Source organism: Cebus imitator, unplaced genomic scaffold (assembly GCF_001604975.1).
Source record: "Cebus imitator isolate Cc_AM_T3 unplaced genomic scaffold, Cebus_imitator-1.0 Scaffold196, whole genome shotgun sequence".
Classification (NCBI taxonomy): domain Eukaryota; kingdom Metazoa; phylum Chordata; class Mammalia; order Primates; family Cebidae; genus Cebus; species Cebus imitator.
Genome location: NW_016107511.1, coordinates 2,133,539 through 2,148,577, shown reverse-complemented (window position 1 = coordinate 2,148,577; position 15,039 = coordinate 2,133,539). Strand labels below are relative to the sequence as shown.

General features: G+C 48.4%; 1 protein-coding gene across 3 annotated transcripts in view; it reads right to left on the bottom strand.

Annotated features, from left to right (window-relative positions):
• Positions 1–1,145: 1,145 nt before the first annotated feature.
• The window catches only part of HSD17B3 (hydroxysteroid 17-beta dehydrogenase 3), an 81,819-nt gene continuing 67,925 nt past the window's right edge, over positions 1,146–15,039 (bottom strand). Inside the window, exons 7-12 of one of the 3 annotated variants that reach the window (XR_005203204.1) lie at positions 12,738–12,772; positions 11,567–11,648; positions 10,080–10,145; positions 6,594–6,743; positions 5,655–5,792; positions 1,305–1,410 (exon numbers count right to left, since the gene is read on the bottom strand). Coding sequence is in view for 2 of the 3 variants with exons in the window: in XM_017547191.2 (XP_017402680.1) it covers positions 1,300–1,410; positions 6,594–6,743; positions 10,080–10,145; positions 11,567–11,648; positions 12,738–12,772 (444 nt within the window). In the remaining variant the exon portion in view is untranslated. Of the gene's footprint in view, positions 1,411–5,654; positions 5,793–6,593; positions 6,744–10,079; positions 10,146–11,566; positions 11,649–12,737; positions 12,773–15,039 lie in introns of all 3 variants that reach the window. The other 2 variants (XM_017547191.2, XM_037745243.1) reach the window with 2 other exon arrangements.

Genomic DNA, 15,039 nt, shown 5'->3' with positions numbered 1-15,039 from the left:
TTGGGTTGCTCGTTCTTGGAAGGCAGCCACCACACTTCGAGGAAGACCAATGCAGCCACTCAGAGAGGCCATGCGTAGGGGCTTCATGTGACACCTCCGGCTGGGGTCCCAGCCAACAACTCCCTCAATCTGCAGATATGTAAGGATGCGGTCCTTCGGATCATTCAAGGCCTAGGGCTGGATACCTGACCCCATGTGTCCCCAGCACCCCAAAATTAGTGACCTACAGAAACCTCATTTCTAGTTACCAACTCGTGCATTTTTTTTTTAATATTTTGAGTATCCTGTCCTATATTTTTGTTTTTACCAACAGTTTTTACCCCACATATAAGTAAAATAGATAAAGCTGGTATTGCATTCATTGATATGGGTCAGGAATTTACCAGACACTGGCCTGATGTAACTGTCACCTGACATCTTCCTCTGTCCAATGTGAAAGGTAAATAAATCTTGGGACCCCCAAATCACTAAGCCAAAGGAACAAGTCAAGCTGGGAACTGCGTCAGGCAAACCTGCCTCCCATTCTACTCTTAAGTAAGATGACTACAAAGAAAAAAAGCTACAGACCTCCCTCGCAATTTGCCCACTAGGAAATTCCTTGTGGGTCCCAAGACCTTTACCCTAAAATGGTTCTGTTGAATTTTACCCTGACAATGTAAATGGATCACTTATCTTCACAGGAGCGGGACGAAGGACAGAACTCAAAGTCATCCCTCTGCTCACCTGAGACAAATGCAGATCAGCTTCACTGCAGATTCACTGAGCTGGACTAGGCTTAAGTAACTATTCCTCTACCCCCTCCCACATGTAAATTGTGTATTTGGTGAAAGGTTGATCAAAGACTCAAAGAAATGCAACCACTTGTCTCTTATCGACCCATACCTCTCACAATTTCTTCCTCTTTCCCCAATATTCTCCCTTTAAATATTGAAGCCTTCGAAATTATCTTTGGAGAAAGGTACAAACCTGCACAGCCTTAACATTGGCAAAATAAACTTTCTAAATGATTGAGACTGCCTCAGATACTTTTTGGTTCACACCAATTTCCTGGGGCCTTTGAGGAACCCCATTTGAGAACAGGTGAGCACTTCAGAACAACAGCACAGATTGACACCACAGTTTTCCCACAGACCATCACACTCAAGTAAGGTGGCAAAAAAATGTGTATTGTACGCCTCTGTGACCCCAGCCCCTCCGTCTTCGGGGGACTAGGCTGAAGTGCTGGTCTGCGCCTCTGGTCCTCTTCAGCCAGCGTGGGGCTGGTGAGGGAAAGGCTGTGCTGGACCCCACACTGCCTGGCTACTTGACCTTGGTGTTGAGCTTCAGGTACGCCACATAGTGTGTCAGGAGCAGCCTTTGGAAGGCACCGCTGTAGAAGGCCCAGGCTGGGATCAGGCTCAGAAAGCCCGCCTTAAACACAGAGAAGCGTCAGTGTTGGGGAGGAAGGAAGAACAAGTTCATCTTTGTGGTCTTTAGCAGTATTCTTTTCTGACTACTGACATACACCCCCAGAACCTTGTATGTAATTGATAAAGTTGAAGGGTCTTGTGCCACCTTTTCAGCACACAAGGTTTCTCAGACATCAAAGGAGGCAGTCCCTTTAAACGTTTTTGGACAACCTAGTAAGATCAGCCCTAAGGAATTTTTTTTTTCTTTGAGACAGGGTCTTGCTCTGTCACCAAGGCTGGAGTGCAGTGGCACGATCACAACTTACTGCAGCCTCGACCTCCTGGGCTCAAGGGATCCTCCCGCCTCAGCCTCCTGAGTAGCTGGGACCACAAGAGCGTGCCATCATGCCTGGCTCGTTTTTTCTTTTTCTTTTTTCCAGAGACAAAGTCTTACTATGTTGCCCAGTCTGTTCTCAAACTCCTGGACTTAAGTGATCCTCCTGCTCTGGCCTCCCAAAGTGCTGGGATTACAGGTGTGAGCCACTGTGCCTGGCCTGGAAATTCTAAATGAAGAGAACTCTGTGTTAACTACCTCCCTGACTCACTCTTTCTCTTACTGAGTATGTCCCCCCTTGTCTTCAAGACCTTTCTACCAAGCTTCCGTTAAAATGAGGACCCTGGGCTGAGCACAGTGGCTCAAACCTGTAATCTCAGCACTTAGGGAGGTGGGCAGATCATTTGAGGTCAGGAGTTCAAGACCACCGTGGCCAACATGGTGAAATCCCATCTCTACTAAAAATACAAAAATTAGCCAGACATGGTGGCACATGCCTGTAGTCCCAGCTACTCTGGAGGCTGAGGCAGGAGAATCACTTGAACCCAAGAGGCGGAGGTTGCAGTGAGCTGTGATCACACCACGGCACTCCAGCCTGGGTGACAGAGCAGGAGTCTGTCTTGAATAAAGAAATAAATAAATAAAATGAGGATTTAGGAGGAAATCAGAAATGCTTTCCATCATTTGGCACAACTCCTAAGCATAGTGGGTGTTAAGCAAACACGTGAAGCCTGGGTGGATGAAAGTCAGTCACAGAAAGGTATGGATTATCAGCATGAGCACTTGCTTTTCAAAGAGGGGGAAGCCTTCAGTTCAATGCATTTCAGGCTGTAGGTACAGGCCTTGAAAAGTTCCTTGCTACCAAATTGCAGCTGTGTCCTGCAAGAGAGGTGCAGGACCCCAGAAGCAATCATTTTGTTCACAGCATGGCCTGATGAATCCAACATGCCTCAATCCACCTACTCCCTATGCAACAACGGGATTCCAACCACAGGAAAACTTGAGTGTTTTGGGGAGCTATTCATATGTTGTCAAGCAGCTCCGATCCTCAGATCTCTGCACTCCTCTGAGATATGCAAAGACAAGGGACGAATGACAGTTTCTGGGAACCAAAGCTGACCTCTCCTCGCAGAAGCCACGTCGCTCGATCAACACAACTTCTTCCTAGGAACTTCATTTTTCTCTCTGAGCTTTCTTATCTCGCAGCAAAATCAAGCCCTTTCAGTAGCTCTGTCTTGAACTAAATGTTGGCAGAATGAGGTCAGCCATACAGAAAATAAAGTAAAGTAAATCAAAATTCTGGCCCCCTTGAAAAAGCCCTAAAAGAGTCCCTCTTCCATCTCCATCTTTGTCTACCCTCTCCCAGCCTGGAAGCGCCATGCAGGAGCCAGGAAAGGCCCCAGACAAAAGTAGACTTAAATTCTAGCCTCACCATTACCAGCTGGGTGGCCGTGGGTGAGCTGTTGCAGCTCTGAGCTTTTTTTTCCTCCGTGGTAAAAGGGCGACTCTAAGACCTACCTCACAAGATTATTAGAACGACTAAGCGGGGCGACATGCCTGAAGACTCCAAGCTTGACAGGGTCTCCGCAGGTAAGGGCTCCATTCCCACCTCGGTCCCAGCCCCATCCTCCCGGTGGCTGGAGAGTGTGCCATCTTGGCCTGGCCTCTTGGTAATAAAAGGGTCGCTTATTTACCACTTGATTGTACATGACTGCCTCTCTCTTTAGATACAATGATTTTTCTAAATCCTGGCAAACTCGAAATAGACATTAATGATTAATGTGTTTTCATTTATTTTCTCTCCTGCCTCTCCAGGAACGCAAACTCCTTTTCCTGGTCTGTTCTTGGCAACCGTTTGCCTGAAGAAATTATAATCTGTTATCTAAGAAATTAAAAGAGAAATGTCAAGAAAATATTCAGGCCAGGCACAGTGGCTCACGCCTATAATCCTAGTACTTTGGAAGGCCAAGGTAGGAGTATCGCTTGAGCCCAGGAGTTCAAGACCAGTCTGGGCAACAAAGTGAGCCCAGTCCCCTACAAAAAAAATTTTAAAAATTGGCTGGATGTAGCAGCATGTGCCTATAGTCCCAGCTACTGCGGAGGCTGAGGTGGGAGGATCCCTTGAGCCCAGGAGCTGAAAGAGGCTGCAGTGAGTTGCGACCCTGCACTGCACTCCGTCCTGGGCAACCTGGCTATGTCAAAATTAAATAAAATATTCAACTTTGACCCTGTGTCAAGATAAAATAAAATTTTATTCTATTTTTATAAAAATAAAATGTTTATTTTACTACAAGGAAACATTCTTCAGATGCTGATGAGTTCCGTTTAAGCCATCAGCATCCTGGAGGACTAAACTAAAGTCACAACGTCTTCCTGAAGGTGGAAGGGACGCCATCCCCACTGGAGAGGGCTCAGCTGTGACACCAAAATCTGTAATTTTGGCCAGGCGTGGTGACTGATGCCTGTAATCCCAGCACTTTGGGAGGTCAGGGCAGGCAGATCACCTGAGATCAAGAGTTGGAAACCAGCCTGGCCAACATGGTGAAACCCCGTCTCTACTAAAAATACAAAAATTAGCCAAGCATAGCTGTGCACACCTGTAATCCCAGCTACTCGGGAGGCTGAGGCAGGAGACTCACTGGAACCTGGGAGGCGGAGGCTGCAGTGAGCCGAGACTGCACCACTGCACTCCAGCCTGGGCGACAGTGAGGCTCTATCTCAAAAAAAAAAAAATCGGTAGTTTTTCTTCCCCAGAGATGGTGAGAAGTGGGAGAGAGAAAGACAAAGGCGTGGTCAGAAGTGTCATCTGTTGGATGTGAGCTCTGGGCCTAGGCAGGGGGCTGAAGGATAAGGCCTGGGCATGAAGGTGGAGAAGTGTGATTCCTAAGGGTGGCACTGGGGCAAGAGAGGGGCCGTTGCCCCCACTCCTCTGGGGTGCAACCACAGGACATTATCTCAGCATGGTGAGACAGGTGCTGAGATTTGGTTTTCCCAGCTCTCCTCAGGTCCACATTGGTGCTGATGCAGAGATGGGAGCCAGAGGTCTCTGTGGACCGAAGCTGCAGATGGACCATGGGCCTGTAGCTGGAGGGGCTGTGGCAGAGGACAGCAGTCTGCTGCCCTCAGTAGCTGGGGAGGCCTTGCTGGGGCACCCACTGGCCAAGTCAAAAGGACAGAAACATTCATCTCCCCCATCCCCCATAGACATAAACTTCAGCAAGGTAAGCAGCCGCCCAGGACAGCAGCCATGGAAGGACTGGCATGGACCACAGGGCGTCCTCTGCCACCGCCACCTAGTGAGAGCGCCAGGAAGAAGGCAGGCTGCAGGGAAGGCAGAACACTTCTCTCCAAATAACAGGCTCAGCACATTCCTAACGCCCAGCGGAGATGATGAGATCAAACTCAGTTTGGGCCCTTTGGACACTCAGTGAATTTTCCCGCAGAGCGTGGTGATCTCGAAGAAGACCAGATCAGCAATAGAAAAAATAAAGACCTTATATTCTCTCTGTATGTCTGCTTTGTAGTGTGAGTTACGCAGGGGATTCTGCAGGTTGTTGAGGTTCTGCAGTAAAAATAGCAAGTAATCGTGAGAAAGTTCAATAGCTCTTGCCAGAGTCTTCTTTAGGTCCCAGCAGGTAAAGGAATGCTTTGGGAGACTTTAGCTCATGAAGCCATGAATCCTTCCAGCATCCATGAAAGAGAGAGAGAGAGAGAGAGAGAGAGAGAGAGAGAGAGAGAGACAGAGAGAGAGACAGAGAGAGAGAGAGAGAGATCCAGTTCCCACAGTGGAAAAGGCAATGAGGCGCAGAGGAGGAAGCTGCAGATGGTGGGTAAGTGAGGAAATGCCACCTCCCTTTCTTCAGCGGGACTGGAGTCAGAGCTACACCGATGTTGTGTTTGTTTCAGTATTAGTGAGTGATACTCAAGTCTACCTCTGTTTCATGTTTGTGTTTGTTTTTAAAAGCAGCCCAGGAGTGGTAAGAGCCTCTTGTGCCATATGTTGGATCCGTGGCGTGCTGGAGCTGACTCGCGCTCACTCATAAGAACCTGCTGTGGTCATTCTCAGCAAACTGACACATGAACAGGGAACTCTCATAAGTGGGAGTTGGACCATAAGAGCACATGGACACAGGGAGGGGATCATCACACGCCCGGGCCTGTTGTGGGGTGGGGGGGCAAGGGGAGGAAGAGCATTAGGACAAATACCTAATGCGTGCGGGGCTTAAAACCTAGATGACAGGTTGATAGGAGCAGCAAGCCACCAGGACACATGTACACCTGTGTAACAAGCCTGCACGTTCTGCACATGTATCCCATAGCTTAAAGATAAAAAATAAAAAAAGAGCCCACTGTGCACCATGCACTCCTCAACTCATGAGAAGAGCGCCATGTCAGTGGCTTAAAGTCAGCCATGCTGGGAATATTTATACCATGGAAGTCAAATGCCACATGTCAAATGCCACATGTCAAAGTGGTTTCTGTTTGTTTGTTTTTTTCCCCTGAGGACTGATAGCTGAACACTGACTGGAACAGAAGATCAGAGAAGACAGCAGCCCCCATGTGGAAGCGCCATATATCTCGATCTTCCCTGCCCAAGAGCTGCTGGGAGCCACCTTACTTTCTGAGGGGACAAGGGAAGCAGTCGAGGTCCCATTAGACCTGCCAACCCTGGGGCTGCCTAGAGGCTGAGCTCTCAGGCTCCGGCATCTCCCCGCCTTGCCACATATTCCTTGTCCCTGGCTATATTACTGCTGGGAGCATACCTAACACATCGATGAGTGTTCCAGCAGCAAGGAAGAGCCAGCCCAGCCCTGCCAGGGCCACCTGAGTGTCCTCTCTCCCTGGCTTCAAGAAAAGAAGTTATCAATTACCAAGAGTTCATGGGCAAGGCAGCCACAGGTTTCATCTCCAATTGTGACATAATTCAGTGACTCTTTGACAAATCCATCAGCAGTCTTGGTTATCACATTGGTATTTAGATACTTTGTCATGGCGGTCGAGATAGCATATGGGGTCAGCACCTACGACGGGAAACAGAGATCACAGGATCAATCCATCCCAGAAGACTCTGAGAAATTAACACTCGGGCCACCGTCCCACCGTCCCCAACCCTTCTCCTCCTGGGCAAAGTTTTCAGATCTTCAGTGGGAAAAAGCACAGTACCAGCACAGAGCTGGGAATCAGAAATTTGCTTTCTCAAGAGGAGGACTTAGCCAGCCAACATCGGGCGGCCCAAATGCCCTGCCCAGCGCACAGTGTGACCGGGAAGAACTCGGGTCTCTCTCAGAACCGAGTTGCCTGACAGCAAATAAAAATACAGGATGTCCAGTTAAATTTGAAGTTCAGACGCACAATGAAAAACACTTCAGCACGATCATGTTCCAAGTATCGCACGGGACATACTCAGACTGAAAACTATTCATAGGCAGCTGAAACTGAAATTGAACTGGAGGTCCTGTATTTAATCTGGCAACTCTATCTCAGAAGTTTGTTTCTAATACCTATAACCAAAGTTGGAGCAACTTAAAGCACTTTGGATTCCCACTTTCACACTTCAGTTAGGAACCAAGAGTGGCACATACCTCATAACCTTTTCCTGTTGTGGTGAGAAAAACGATCTCACATCGTGCCCTAAACACCCAGCACCATGTTTCCACCTGTGGCCTAACCACATTGTGGGCTGGCACGGGATTCGTAGTATGCGGTTTTATTACCTTATTTCTAGAACAAAGGCTTTGGCGTCTTTAGAAAGAAAAAAGGCCGGCACGGTGACTCATGCCTGTAATCCCAGCACTTTGGGAGGCCAAGGTGGGACAACTGCTTGAGCCCAGGAGTTCGAGACCAGCCTGAGCAACAAGACGAAACCCCATCTCCACTAAACATACAAAAATCAGCCAGGCACGGCAGCACGTGCCTGTAGTCCTAGCTACTCAAGGAGGCTGAGGCAGGAGGAACAAATGAACCTGGAAGGCAAAGGCTGCAGTGAGCCAAGACAGTGCCATCGCCTTCCAGCCTGGGCTACATCAGAGTGAAGCCCTGTCTCAAAAAAAAAAAGAAAAAACAAAAAGTAAAAAAAAAAAACAAAAAATCCACGAAAGTTTTCTTGGTTTTATTTTTCTTCACATCACATTTGAAATTACATTGTTTCATAATTGAACCCAATTATGAGTCAGTTAATCCAAATGAGCAGGTTCCTATGGAAATTAAAGCATGATTAATCTGTATGACACTTTTCTTCCAAGGATCTCAAAGCGTTACTCTTTGAGAAATATAAGGAGCGTGCTTTCTCAACCACAGTTTCCACATAGGGAAGTAATAATAAGTATTTTCATTCTTCAGTGATTTGGGGTTGACAGGACACCTGTATGTACAAAATAGGGGCTCAATAAATAATGTTTAAACATATGTACTTATTTCTTCATTACATCTTTACTATAACCCAGAGATACAAGCAGGAATTGTAAGCCCGTTTTTATGGATGGGAAAACAGGCTCACAGAGTTTAAACAAGTTGACCAGGATGACTCAGAGGATAATCGGCAGAGCTGGGATGAAATTCAAACCCAACTCCACAGTTCGTGCTTCCTCATTCACTCAGCAAATATTCACTGAGCACCAACTATCTGTGTGTTTGGAGAGGCCAATTGGTTTTCAAAAGATCATAGTCTTTTCACTTTCTCCGCCTTGCTAGAAGAGCACCGCCAAGGCCTCTGCATCAGAGAAGGGACAAGGGACACCATTCCCCCACCCACACCTCCTCCTGCTGCTCCATGGTACCCGCTACCTCAGCAGCTGTGCCCCGCAAGGGTCAAGATCAGAGGCTGCTGAGGGTCACATGGCTAGGAAGCAGGTGGCCGTGATGATCATCCATCTTTAGAAATTGACAAGGATTTCTGGTTCCTCCTTCTTCCAGACACATGCATGATAGAATCGCACTTCCTGGACCCCTGTGGCTATGTGAGACCACACAACCAGATCCGGCCGATGATTTACGAACAGAGGTAACATGTGTCATCTCTGGGCCAGAGCATTTAGTTCACTGTCAAAGCAGAGTCCGCTAAAAATTCCCACTCCCTTTCCTCCGGCGTGTCAGCTGCTCCATCAGCCTGGGCCCTGTGCCACCACAGTGAGCCAGCGTCTTCTGTGAAGCCACAGTGGATGTGTCACGTGAATGCAAAATAGGACTTCACTGTTTTAAGCCACTGAGCTATTGGGGGTTAGTTTTTACTGCAGCAAACCTAGCCTGGGCAGGATTGCAGCATTGCAAAAGGGAAACCCCAGCTTCAGCTGGTAGTGGGAGCACGGAGAGCCCTGCATGGAAGGAGGACGCTCTAACGTGTCAGATCGCTTCTGCACAGCAGAGAAAGGGACTGTGGCACGGTCACATGGCTGTTACAACCACTCACTGTGGCTCACAAATTGTATTATTGGCCAAGTTCCTACCATTAACTCATATCTGCCTACTTAATAAGCTTTGCCCTGTAGCTGGTTAGTTTATAGGAACAGCAGCCTAAAACACTCTCACGGATATTTTAATTGAAAATCAGTGTGTGTAGCAATAATTTCAAAGATGTAATTTTGAGTGCGCCTTTCTCCATCTCTAATGGTATATCGTAAAACTTCTTCCCACATGACAACCACGAAACAAAACAAGAACTCTGTTTCTTCTACGTTCCAGAAACTACCTGACTCTAACTGTTGCTGAACCAAGCACAGACAAATCACCGACACTTAGGAATCACATCGCTCGGATCGCAGCAGGCAGTGGCAGCCCAGCTCTGACTAGGTGAGGACAGGTGATCTCCTCGACGTAGGCGGAAGGGAAGCAGAGTGCCTCCTCCCTACCTGCTCAAGAACCAGAGTGTGGGGACCTCTGTGCCCATCACAGAGGGAACCCTCCCTTTGTGACTAGTCCCTCCCCTCGTTCAAACTTGATCAAGTGCCCAGTTTTGTTTTGCTTCGTTTGCTTCTCCTCCGTAACTCCTCCCACATAAGCCTGTGTCCTGTACCAGGGTCTGAGAGGAAAAGCCGCAAGCGACCCTAATGTCTGCTCTGATAAAGCATCAGGTAGCAGAAAGGTCCACAGCACTTCTGAGCAGCGACTCCCCTCCCACATTTCCTCCTCCAGCACCCAGGGCGCGGGGAAGGGCCACAGAAACCACAGGAGCAGGTGGGACTGAGGCGCCCCGAAAGCCCACATGGCATCCCCAGCTCATCTTCCTGCCAGCCACACGTGCGCAGCCAGACCTGTAGGAGGCGGTGGCCCCAGCCACAGGAGGTCCAGAGTAACCCTTCCTGAGGACTCACAGCCTCCACCCAACCTGGATGACGACAAGGACTCACAGCCACCCAGCTCACCTGGATGATGACTTCTTTTGCTTTATATTCCACTTGCAGGGCCTTGGAAAATGTGCACACAAACGCCTGGAGCAGAAAGAGAAATACCTGAGGCCCCCGTGTGTGCTCCCTCATAGAGCCAACTTCCTCTGACTTCAAGGGGCATGCAGAGACACTACCTGCTAGACCTTAAAAGAGAGCGGGGAGCCGTGGGTACAAAGGGTACAAAGTTTCGCCTGCACAGGGTGAATATGTTCTGGAGCTCTACTGTACAGCATGGGGACAAAAGCTAATAATCAGAGGCTGTGTACCTGAAAATTGCTAAGCGAGTAGATCTCAGATGGCCTCACCACAAAAAAAAAAACCCACAAGTATGTGAGATAATGGATATGTTAATTCACTTGATCATGGATATGTTAATTTGCTTGATCATGGATATGTCAATTCAATTGATCATGGATATGTTAATTTGGTTGATCATGGATATGTTAATTCACTTGATCACGGGTATGTTAATTTGATTGATCATGGATACGTTAATGTCTGCTTGGGGATAAATACATCCCTAGGGCCACTGCATAGATTAACTTGATCATTCTGCAACATATACATATATCAAAATATCACCTTTCATACCGTAAGTAGATACAATTTTTATTTGTCAAATATGCCTTAATAAAGCTGGAGAGTGGGGCAGAAAGAGAGGAAGGGAAAAACTGAATCAGCTTGTCTTTTTTTTTTTTGAGACAGTCTCTCCCTTTAGCCAGGCGCCAGGCTGGAGTGCAGTGGCACAATCTCGGTTCACTGCAACCTCTGTCTCCCAGCTTCAAGCAATTCTCCTGCCTTAGCCTCCAGAGTGGCTGGGACTACAAGCACGCCACCATGCCCAGCTGATTTCTGTATTTTAGTAGAGACAGGGTTTCACTATATTGGCCAGGATGGTCTCGTGACCTGCCTGCCTTGGCCTCCCACAGTGCTGGGATTTCAGGCCTGAGCCACTGCGCCCAGCCGAACCAGCTTGTCTTGATGGGAGTTAGCACTCCATCCCCTGGTCTGGGAAGAGGACCCCCACTCAGCAGGAATGTCTGTTTTAGGATAAATACGTCCCTGGGACCACTGCATGGATTAACTCCCCTTGTAGAGCACCCCCTCCTCCTCAGGCTCTTTTTATGACTAGGGCATGAAGACGCCAGGCTAGACCTCCCTGTCTGGAAGGAAGCTACAGTGTCAATTGTCAGCAGGAAGACAGCAAGGGCTCCCAGAGGAGGTGAGTGGGGCTGGCACCCCCAGAGGCTGGCCAAGTTGTGCATTCAGGGCTTCATGTGCCCAGACTGAGTGCTTTCTTCTAACTTGCTCTCGGACTTCCCAGTGATTAGCTCAGCCCTGCACATATGAGAGCGTCTCCAGGCAAACCTTTCCAGCAACTTGCCAGATGATCCAAAGGAAATTGCCAGCTAGGAGACATAAAAGGAAGAAGGAAGAGACTTGGAAGTCACGGTATCACTCACCTTGGAAGCGGAGTACATGGAGTAGAGAGGCCAGGGAAACAGGCCTACGCCAGAAGAAATGTTCAGAATGAGACCTTTCCGTCTGAAAGGCAAAGAAGCAGAGTTCCCATGGCTTTGCTGCCCTGCCCAACCATGAGTACAAAGGAAACAAAGTGCACCCGTGAACACTGACGGACTCCGCTCTTACTAGGCTTCGGCAAGTGCGCAGCACTCTGCTTCTAGGAATGGTGAGTGAACGTCCCCTACCTTCCCCTGGAGGGCACTGCGCGGGCGACGCTACCTGGCAGTCATGTGACATCACGTGATGCAAGGTGCTTGCTCCTGGAAACAGAGGCTCTGCTACAATTGAGGCCTCACCACCAAAATACTGATAACCAGCTCAGCTCAGGATTTAAAGGGAGTGAATCCTCCTTCCCTAAATGTGACCACATGAGCTGCTGGTCGCTTTGGACTCACAGACCCACAGCAGGACAGATGTCACATGGTGGAACATTGTCTTGTGTAGAATTTCACAGTATGAAATTCTATATGCAAGTCTCCAGGAGCCTTACTTGTCCTTTTGAAATTCAATATCCTTAATCCTTCCCAATTAGACGGATTGAATGGAGAGGCAGGGGACGAGAAACTGCAAATTAGCATACAAGGCCAAGCCCCTTCTGCCTCCAGGGGGGATAACGCTATCAAGCACTTGCTTTTAATGAACACCACCTGAGAAAAACCACCTCCCAAATGGGCATTGGAATAGGGTGACATAAATATGGAACAAGTGGAGTAGCTGACAGAGCTGCGATTTTCACATTAAATGGGAGTATTCCTTCTGACAAAAGCTGCAATGCCTAACAAAAAGATGGTCTTGATCTCAGGCCAACTTCTGAAGTTTTCTTTTATACTCAACATGAGTTAATTTTTCTTTAATCCAATGCGTGCTGAAACTGACGTTCTCTTCCTCCCTCTGATGTGCGTTACGTTTGACCTTCACGTGAGTCTATTCGCAGAGCTGGCTGGCCCAGAACGTTATGTTTTTCCCCATAATCACCGTGTGCTGTCACTGTCATAGCTGTTATCGTTTGTTAAAGCACAGCCAGTTAACCTCTGCGCCCCCGTCCCTGACTTAGCCGACCGCCAGGGCAGGGAGGCCACGCGCAGCACACTTTTTTGAAGAAGACGTTACCTTGATTCCATATGTTTCAGAATCAGCTGTGTCATCTACAAGAGAAAACCAACGGTAAGCCCAACAAGGAACTAAGGAGCAGTGCAAGGCGGCGAGGTGGAAACGGGAAGGGAGCACGGGAGGAAGCTGGGAAAGAGCCTCGTCTTCTCGGACAGCCTTGAAAATTGCTGGCGCTCATTGGAGGTCACTCTGGCCACATCAGAGTCTGGCTGGAACCTGCAAGAGCCAACCTGGACGAACGACAGGCTCCTCTGGGGCCTCTGGTTTCTTCCCCCTAAAGCTAACGTCTTCCTGAAAAATGAGGGCAGTAAAAAATTGGGGGAATTGACTTATGGCTGTGGGATCAACACTGAGGTTCCCATGATACTCTTCATTCTACGTGACAGGCAAAAGTAGACTGGCCATGAATTGGAAGCGGGGAAATATGGGGAAACCTAATAAGACTCTGTAGAGAGAAGGACACCTCTTCAATCCAACAGCAGCCGCGTAAGCAGCCTACAGCTAGGCTGTGAAAGAGCTTTGTGAACAAATCGCCAGGCCACTCCTGGGTATTGAAATTACAAGAGCCTGGAGAAGCCCCTCCCCCTCCCAGGCTACAGACCCCTGACACTTTGGGAGCCTAAAAAAACTTTATTTCAAAATTACAAGAAGCAACCCCCATGGCCTGGAATGTTCTCTGTGGTGTAACTGACCGGAATCAGGCCCGACAGGCCTGGAGCAGGTCCTGACTGCAGCAGGTTTGAGACAAGGGACCCAAGTGAAAGGAGAGGGGCAGAGACATCAAGCCGCCTGGGAACTGCGCAGGCCACCCGTTTCTGTGCTGTCCAGGGGCCCTGCAGCAGCTCCTCCCGGGCACCGGCGCCCAGCTGGGCCCCAGCCTGTCTCAGAGCCTCCAGGGAAAGTCTTCACTGCCGGGGGGCCAGAACAGTGGAGGGAGTGGAGCTCTCTAGAACCACTGGGCTGCCTCTGGAACGCTGGATTCTGAGGAAGAAGGGGGAGACTGAGGGGTGAGATGGTGTCAGCCCCCTCTCTGTGACTGACTTCATAGGGATGTTATGTGAGCCTTGTCAGCCAGCACCCACATTGCCTCAAAGCCTCCCAAATGAACTCACAGCCCTGTTGGCTGAATGAGCCCAATCAGAGAGACAACATTGAATCTTGGGAGTCCTTGGCTCAAAGCTTGCAGTATTTAGTTTCTTATTCCACCTTCCCTTTGCCCTCAAATGCATATTCTCCCACCCCTGTCCCACTAGAGAACTCTGCTGTCTCCAGATGCCTCCTTTGAAATGGTGCGGCTTTGCTAGTCATGATTCTAACCAGCGTGGCTAATTGGGCATGGTATGCTTAGAAGCTAAACTTCAATTTATTTTCTTTGTTACTTAGGGAACTTAGTGTCTATTAATAGATAATTTTTTAACAAATCAAAGCATGTCTCTGCTAAAGGAGTCAGGGGGTTGTCACGTACATTTGGGAAATGCCTGTGATCAAACAATCCAAGACTGAAAGGTCGGTGTGTAAAATCATGTGAAAGACTGTAGTGGTAAGGCTGCAGATGACAGACACCTAAAACTCATAATTACATCCGCTGGGAGCTCTAAAAAGCCACCGATTGCTAAGCATAAAAAGATGTGTGGACCCAATAGCAACTGAGCAGAAAACTGTAAAATACCAGCATGCTCACAGAAAGAACAACCAAAAAGTTGTTGTCAACGCAATTTATCCACCTGAAAAAAAAAGATTCGTCTATTCTGCATCCGTTTCCCCTCCTTATGTTAATAGTAGCCTGGCTTTCTTTGGGAATCCTTCCACCAGTCCACGTCGTTCAGAGAGGTGAGACAGAGCCTTCTGCTACGCTCCAACCAGGGTCCCAAATCCTCGAAATCCGGGATCAGACCTGACTCATCACTGCAGTCCCGCTGACCTTCCAGAGTGGTCACCCAGGCTGCCACATACAGCTGTGAATGTTGTGTACTGAGTAAGGTGCCCAACTGTGAGGTTTGTGAGGGTGGGAAACTCATGGCTCACTCACAAGCCATGTGCCTTAACAGGGGAAGAGAGCTATATCCCCAGAGGAAGGGGAAACGTCCTTCACACAAAATCGTCATCTACTCACCAAGTCACGCAGCTGCAGGCTGTGTCTGCTCTTAAAGAGCATCTTTCACTAAACTGTCTATATAGGATCGCTTTCAGGGTGTCATGCTATAAATTGTTTGTGCAGATGACCCTCATCAAAGAACCTGAATGATGAATGGTGCCTAAGACATCTCTTGATCCACGGCTTTTTTTTTTTTTTTTTTTTTTT